This window comes from Neolamprologus brichardi, chromosome 20 (assembly GCF_056152115.1).
Source record: "Neolamprologus brichardi isolate AB-2024 chromosome 20, ASM5615211v1, whole genome shotgun sequence".
Lineage (NCBI taxonomy): Eukaryota > Metazoa > Chordata > Actinopteri > Cichliformes > Cichlidae > Neolamprologus > Neolamprologus brichardi.
In genome coordinates this window covers 22,371,721-22,379,251 of record NC_142123.1, presented here as the reverse complement: position 1 = coordinate 22,379,251, position 7,531 = coordinate 22,371,721, and the positions used below count along the sequence as shown (strand labels likewise).

The window sequence follows — 7,531 nt, the reverse complement described above, 5'->3', positions numbered from 1 at the left end:
TGACATTTCTCATGTATGGCACACAGTACAAAGTGTGACCACGAGTTAAGAGAAAATTCCTTCCTCGGGGGGGAAGATTTGAATACTTTTATTTAACAGAAAGTTGGGAGATTTCGAAGCTTTTTCTTTTAAATCTGATTTGAGTAGTGAAAAACGTAAATGTATACATTGCTTTTGAATTGCTACTTTTGGTTGCTCCCTTGTTCACAAGGGATCACCACAGTAGGTAGTTCCACTTCCTGATGCCAAAGTGATTCGCACCTCCTCCAGAGATCAAATCAGGGGTCTTTTGATTATTAGGCACTAATAGGCCACTATATAACATTTTACAATAACTACTTTAAGTTACTACTGGAAATACTCCATGTGATTTAGGCGATGGAGCTTTCCCTGTAGAGTGTGTAGACACAGGATAAGTACTCACTAGCTCAGTTTAGCTGTTTATACAACAATATGTGATTTTTATTTATTTATTTTTTTAGTGTTGCAACTACACTTTTTTACGCAATCATCTTTAGATCACGAGTATTCATGTCTCAAGTTTGTTTCATTGAGTCATTTCCTGTGGTATTATCACATTGGCACTAATTGTGCCATCGAAGAGGTGGCAGGTTAAAGATTAGACCGGTACAAATGTGTCATGCATTTCATTCACACAGCACATTGTGAAAAATTAGGGGCTACAGTGCATGGCAATGGCTTGTGTGGCTTGTTATTGAACAAACAATTCAAAACCAGAAGATGTATTGTTTGTTGTACACAGTGTGTAATGGTCCCTGGTCTTTGACCCAGTTTTGAGTTTATTATGGTTTTGCAGTTTATTTTATCAGTTTATTCTTTGATTGGTACCATTTAGTTTTGGGTCCAGCTTTCTAGAAAACGTGCTCTGATTTTTATCTAAGTCACAAGTGCTGATAACATAATGCACCCCAATGCTAATGAAGCGCAATCACTTACAATCAATCATTACCACCGTTATGGAACAAGGATTCACGGTACTGGGGAAAAGAGAGTGGATCCATTGGGTTGATCAGCTGGTCAAACTCATTTGGCATCATTGCCTTAAAAAATGGCTTCATATTAAACCTTCTCAACATTTTGGAGATTCTATTTAATATTATTCCTCATAAACCTGCTTTGTTTAAGCCACTGCACAGCTCTCATACTGTTACTGGGTCATGAACACCATGCTTCCATCCTTTAAATCTGAATTGTTGAGCTTAGGAGGTAATTTCCCATGACTAACTCACACTATGGATGTTTGGATGATGTATTTTATATGGGACAGAACAACACCGTGTTTGTGGTGTAAGATGGATTTGTTTTAAGACACATGCATCATTCAGTAGAAAAACTATCAGTTTTCATTTAATCTGGCTTGCCTTGTACGATGATGAATTTCAGCTCAGGTTTGTGAACCTCAAACCTGCAAAAATATTTTTGCTTAAACAGATATTGTACTTGAGTCACTGAATACAGTTTCCACTGTGTCTTTTTGTCATCATCGAATGAAGAATCCACTTTTGTATCCACATAATAATTTCAGTTATCATCCACCAGAGAGCATAGTTTGCTAAGGAAGCAAAAATTCTGCTGACCATCCTTCAAGATTTGAAGATTCAGTTGCCATTTTTTTAAACATTTTCCCTCAAACCATACCAGAATAAATATACTAGACTTGTTTTGAATCTTTGCTTAATTCTAATCTTAATTAGTCTTAATTAATCTTTGCCAGTCCAGCTCTGAGGTCTTTACACTGGCTGCCTGTCCGTCAGAGGATAGACTTTAAAGTTCTGATGCTGGTCTATAAAGCTCTGAATGGTTTAGGACCAAAATACATCAGTGACCTCCTGACCCAGTATGAACCTTCCAGATCCCTCAGGTCATCTGGATCCGGTCTTTTATCAGTTCCCAGAGTCAGAACCAGACACGGAGAAGCTGCATTCAGCTTTTATGCTCCTTATATCTGGAACAAACTCCCAGAAAGCCTCAGATCAGCTGAAACACTCAGTTTATTTAAATCCAGGTTGAAGACTCACCTGTTCTCAGCTGCATTTGAATAAAGCACCAAATCCGCACTTAAGCTTAAGCTTTTAACTACTGATTTTATCTACTGTTCTGATTTTATGTTTTGATTTTATATACTGTTTTGTTTGTTTGTTTGTTTGTTAATTTGTTTGTTTGTTTGTTTGTTTGCTTGTTTTAATCAATTTTAAATCATGCTATTTATTTGTTTTTGTTTCTAATGTCTCTGTAAAGCACTTTGAATCACCTTGTTGTTGAATTGTGCTATACAAATAAACTTGCCTTGCCTTGCCTTGCCTTAATTGGATAGATGTCCTTGTTATTTGTGTGTGTGTATGTGTGTGTGTGTTTTGGAAAGATTACACATTTAACTGACTATTATCCACAGTCCTGCAACCCTGAACAGGATAGTAGAGTCTAGAAATAAGTATTTTATTCCAAAGACCGTACAGTATGAGAAGATCTGCAATCTTAATAGGCAAGCTCACAAATTTATATTATATAACACGTATTTTCTGTTCTTGAATTTTTTTTGTTGAACAAAATAATTTCATGTTTCTGTGGTAAACGTAATGAAATCATGTACGATCTGCATGAAATTCAACGCAGCTTAGATTAATTGGTGATTCTAAATTACCTAGAAGTGTGAATGTGAGTGCAAATGGTCGACTGTCTCTCTGTGTTAGCCCTGCCATAGACTGGCAACCTGTCCAGGGTGTATGCTGCTTCTCTCACTATGACAGCTGGGATAGGCTCCAATTGGAATACAGTACCAGAATTGCATAAAGCTAAAATAAAGCAATTTAATCACATGGAAATCCTTTTCTTTTTTTAAAAAATTTCCATTCAAGTAGTTAATTTTTTGAGTGTAGTTGTATCTCCCAGGTCCTGCGTCAAGTCTTTGCTGGAGTTCTTCCTTTTTTTAAGGGCATGCTGCTGTAGCTAGTTTTTTAAGCCTGTAACATGTTTTTTCCTCCTCTTGCCCAGTTTCCTGTTTTGTTTTGTTTTTTAGGATGCGCTGCATACCATGTCAAGACATCAAGTTTTGGATTAAGAGTAACTAATAGTTCTTTGGGAATCACTTCACAGTGCAAAAATACTATTTTATGCCTCTCTTGTTAGAGATTGAGACATTGGAAATGGGACATATTCTTGTTTGAGCCTACTTATTTATTGTTTAAATGAATCCTCAGTGTTTTAGAAATAAGCAAACAAAATTAAAAAAGAAAAGATTCCTCTGAAAATGGTCAAATACAAGAATAAACAGAAAATGAGTGTAAAAGCAGCCAATGTTCAAAGAAAAACTTTGAAAGAGCTGCAGAAAGCCTTGAGAACTATTGCCCTGAAGAACTGCTCAACACTTTTGCCCAGTGATTAATTATCTATGGATTATCTATGGGTTCATACATGTTAACTCTAGTTGTAACCAAGTGGATTTTTTTTACACAAAGCACTCTTTGTCTTTGCCTCATGTGCATTAATAATTATATCTTCTGACCAAGACAGCAGATGAAGAAAAAGGCTTTTTAATTTTCTCATAACGTATTCTTATCTCATATATTACTGTTTTCTAAGTTGTGCTTTTCTGTACTATACTGAATGTAGAGCAGAGGCAGTAATGTTGCTGAGTGGTGGACCATCTTAGCTGTTGGTAAAGAGCTCAGCACTTTCCTAATGGGTGTTGTATTAAAGAGATTTGGGGCTTATGGATGTGTTCCTCTCACAAGCCTGTAATGGATTTAATGTTGCGAGGGTCACTCTTACTCAGTAGGATACTGTGGGACTCAGATGTGATACTTTATTTTTCTTTCCTGGTCTTTTTTTTTTTGTTTGCTTTGATTTTGGGTAGCACATGAGAGTAATGAAACTATATGAACTTTGAAGTTACTATTACTACTTTAGTGTAAGTTTTGGCATCATAGTAATGCTCTATTATTTTCTCTCTCCAGTGTTTAGCAGTTGTTGCAGGAAACTATGTTGGAAAAAGAAAAAACTATGGAATAAAACGAAATCAACATCCAGTATTTAATCAAGAGTCTAAAATTAAGCATTCTGCAATGCCTATATTTGTCAATATTATTCAGGAATTTACTAGATGATGGAATTGAATTTGTAAATGGATGTGATTAATATAGAGAGATGCTATCCATTAGCAGCCCTATGCAAATTAATATTGAATGAAAGTTTAATATTTTGGCTAAACGTAAGCACCTTAAATTAACACAGTTAAAATAGATTTCTGCTAAAACTCACAGGAAAAGATGTCCATATTAGTGAAAATCCCCTAAAAAGTCCAATTTAGAGCTTTATAACTTTGAGCCATGTGGAGGAGACTTGCAGAGATATTAAGAGACATCTGAACTGATCAGTTTCCCTCAGTTGTAGGTTTAAAGCTGACTGTGCACTAAAAGCTTATTTTCTCGCTAGACACGATGTTGTTAACATGCTTCAAAACATATAGTCACTGGATAGCGCCGTGTTAGACGTGAGCAGGTGTAACCTTAATATCTTGATGAGTGGTCATTAATGTTTGCAGTGGTGGCTGGATTAGTTATTAACTGTGGCCTAAATCAGTTTGTGCTGACAGATTGGGAAAGTGATAATCCAAGGTGTGCCTTTAAAAGACAGACTGTAGCCACCTGGTTCCATTTGTAGCATTTGTACCATCACTCTCCCAAACAGCCAGACGAAACACCTCTGAAGGGCTGATCGCAACCACAAGCCGCAACCATGAATGGCACAGAGGGACCCTTTTTCTATGTCCCTATGGTAAACACCACCGGTATTGTCCGGAATCCTTATGAATACCCTCAGCACTACCTTGTCAGCCCAGCAGCTTATGCTGCTCTGGCTGCCTACATGTTCTTTCTCATCCTTGTTGGATTTCCCATCAACTTCCTTACTCTCTATGTCACCATTGAACACAAGAAGCTGCGAACCCCACTAAACTACATCCTTCTGAACCTTGCGGTGGCTGACCTCTTCATGGTGTTTGGAGGATTCACCACAACGATTTACACCTCTATGCATGGCTACTTCGTCCTAGGTCGCCTTGGCTGCAATCTGGAAGGATTCTTTGCTACCCTCGGTGGTGAGATTGGTCTCTGGTCACTGGTTGTCCTTGCTATTGAAAGGTGGTTAGTCGTCTGCAAGCCCATTAGCAACTTCCGCTTTGGGGAGAACCACGCTATTATGGGCTTGGCCTTCACCTGGGTAGCGGCCTGTGCTTGCGCTGTACCCCCTCTTGTCGGCTGGTCTCGTTACATCCCTGAGGGCATGCAGTGCTCATGTGGAGTCGACTACTACACACGTGCAGAAGGCTTCAACAACGAGTCGTTTGTTATCTACATGTTCATCTGCCACTTCATGATTCCACTGACTATTGTGTTTTTCTGCTACGGCCGCCTGCTCTGTGCTGTCAAGGAGGCTGCTGCTGCCCAGCAGGAGTCTGAAACCACCCAGAGGGCTGAAAGGGAAGTCACCCGCATGGTTATTATGATGGTTATTTCCTTCCTGGTATGTTGGCTGCCCTATGCCGGAGTGGCCTGGTATATCTTCACACATCAGGGATCTGAATTTGGACCAGTCTTCATGACCCTCCCAGCCTTCTTTGCCAAGGGCGCTGCCATCTACAACCCTATTATTTACATCTGCATGAACAAGCAGTTCCGCCACTGCATGATCACCACCTTGTGCTGCGGGAAAAATCCCTTTGAAGAAGAGGAGGGAGCATCTACTACTGCCTCCAAGACCGAGGCTTCCTCTGTGTCCTCCAGCTCTGTGTCTCCTGCATAAAAGGGGCGTCAAGCAACGGCTCCGTGATCCGCCATCCAAGACGAAGACTTCTGCTCCCCCAGGGAAACTACTGAAGGCTAATGTCTACAGAAATAATTTCCTTTTTGTATTTTTACAAACGAATTGATTCAACCTAAAGACAGTTGCAGTAAAGGTCAGCCCATTACAGAGTTGTTCCTGTATGTACAGAATATCCAACTTAACAATCGGTGAGATTTTTTTTTTCCTGAGAGGAAAAGGAAAAATGCTAATCTTTCACAGTTGGATCCTATATGATACTGGCTTATTTTTGAATGTAGAGGCATGTAATCAAGGCAACGTAAAATAAAACGCACTTTGCAAATGACGCATCCTGTTTATGTTTTACTTACAGTTTGGGTGGCAAAGTTCATATGATTGTAGTATATTTAATCAAATAAATAAATGTGAATGACCTATTCAGAATGCATTTATGTCTTGAGTCGGTTTATACTTTAGAGCTGTTATTGCAGTTACTACTGCTCATCTACTGTTAAACTTGATGAAACAGTACACAAAAACTTAGTACTTAGTGTTTACAAGTGGCCTCTATAATCTCATTTTAGTCACAGGTCACCTTGGGCTTAGAACTTGGCCTAATAAAGAGATTACAACATTATAAGATCTTATTATCGGTGAGTATGCATGACACCAGACACAACTTTATCTGATAATAGATATTAATCACATTATGTAAAGGTTGACAAAGATTTATTAGATGACCAAATGAGTCTAACCAAGTGACACCTTCATGTAAATTCAATGGAAACATTACAGGTAGTGTGAAAGGAAGAATCAATCAAGACTCTATTACACGTAAACCTAATTAGTATTAATAAGGAGTATTGATATTTAATGGTTTATAAAACTCTCTAATGTTTTAATAGCATAATAGTATATTACATAAACAATAGTATTATACACACACACACACACAGTGTGGTGCTTGTGCAGTGGAACTGCATGAGCACAATATGAGCACAGGTCTTTTTGCATCACAGATACGTTACTGAACAAAATGAATTGTGATGCTTGTGCTCTTGGTAACTTGTAGTTGGAGTCCAGAGCAAATTTCCTTCCTCTTTGGGGAGAATGAAACATAAAATAAAGTAATATTAGTCATTATTATTATTAATAATAATAATAATAATAAAACTGAATTTACATTTTTAAAGCCAAATTTGAGCTGGCACACTGGACTTCTCTAAGAAATCAGAAATTACTCAAGCATTCAATTACCAACATTCAATCACTAAAAATATTTTTTCTGTTCAGGACTGCAAGTAAATAACTTTTTTAAAAAAAACAAACAAATTCATTGATAACAGCAATAATGATATTTTAGTATTAAAAATAAAATTTTGTTTTTTACAGAAATACTTAAAATATTATTTTGGTTATTTACTGGTACTGTTAATTTAGGGTAACTAAACCGTACACTACCTTGTGGTGTAATACATTTGTTAAACTGGTACACTCATTCCTATATGGCAATGAGTAATTATCCGTTTTTACAGTTCCAAATTGTCCAAATGTATTAAAACAGCATCCATAACAGCATGTTAACTCCTTGTATCCATGCTGGCATGTTATGTTTTTGTTTTGTTTTTTTTTTCCAAGTTACCCATTTGAGTTACAAATTAAAACGAAGACATGAAACCTATGACTGTGGATCTGTTGGACAACTACTTGC

The 7,531-nt window shown here is 37.5% G+C and overlaps 1 protein-coding gene across 1 annotated transcript; it reads left to right on the top strand.

Annotated features, from left to right (window-relative positions):
• The first annotated feature begins 4,669 nt into the window (after positions 1-4,669).
• On the top strand, positions 4,670-6,166 carry LOC102788637 (rhodopsin). The gene has a single exon (XM_006796407.2). It carries the CDS (start codon positions 4,756-4,758, stop codon positions 5,818-5,820), a length of 1,065 nt encoding a protein of 354 aa, XP_006796470.1. The 5' UTR covers positions 4,670-4,755; the 3' UTR covers positions 5,821-6,166.
• The last annotated feature ends 1,365 nt before the right edge of the window (positions 6,167-7,531 follow it).